General features: G+C 81.8%; 1 protein-coding gene across 2 annotated transcripts in view; it reads right to left on the bottom strand.

Annotated features, from left to right (window-relative positions):
* The window catches only part of HES1 (hes family bHLH transcription factor 1), a 1,957-nt gene extending 1,872 nt beyond the window's left edge, over positions 1–85 (bottom strand). The window contains exon 1 of one of the 2 annotated variants that reach the window (XM_017810485.1): positions 3–85. In XM_017810485.1, coding sequence (XP_017665974.1) covers positions 3–85 — 83 coding nt within the window. The other variant, XM_017810484.1, reaches the window with a different exon arrangement.
* Positions 86–433: the final 348 nt, after the last annotated feature.

The following is a 433-nucleotide window of genomic DNA, read 5'->3' as shown; positions in this document are numbered from 1 at the left end:
TCGGCTTGTCGGGCGTCGCGTTGACGCTGGCGGGGGTGGCGGCCACCGGCGAGGCGCTGCTCTTCTCCATCAGGTCGGCCGGCATCCTGCGCCGCCGGGGAGAGGCGCCGGGGCGGCGGCGGGGGGGCCGTGCGGGGCCGTGCCGTGCGCGGCGGGGCCGGGCGGGCGCGGCAGGGCCGGCGGGGCGCGGGTGCCGCGCGCCCTTGGCCGCCCCTACTTATATAGCGCGCGCCGCACGCGCGCGGCTCGTGTGAAACGTCCCCCGCCGCCGTTCCCACACTCGCGCCCAGCCAATGGGCGCCGCCCGCACGCGGCCCCGCTCGTGGACGGCGCCCGCCCATTGGCTGCGCGCCGCACGGCGGCCGCCGGCCAATGGCGCGGGGCGGGCGGCCGCGGTTTAACCCCTTGGGCACCGCCCGCGGGGGGGGGCGCG

Source organism: Lepidothrix coronata, unplaced genomic scaffold (assembly GCF_001604755.1).
Source record: "Lepidothrix coronata isolate B3197 unplaced genomic scaffold, Lepidothrix_coronata-1.0 Scaffold29, whole genome shotgun sequence".
Classification (NCBI taxonomy): domain Eukaryota; kingdom Metazoa; phylum Chordata; class Aves; order Passeriformes; family Pipridae; genus Lepidothrix; species Lepidothrix coronata.
This window is presented reverse-complemented; position numbering and strand designations above follow the sequence as displayed.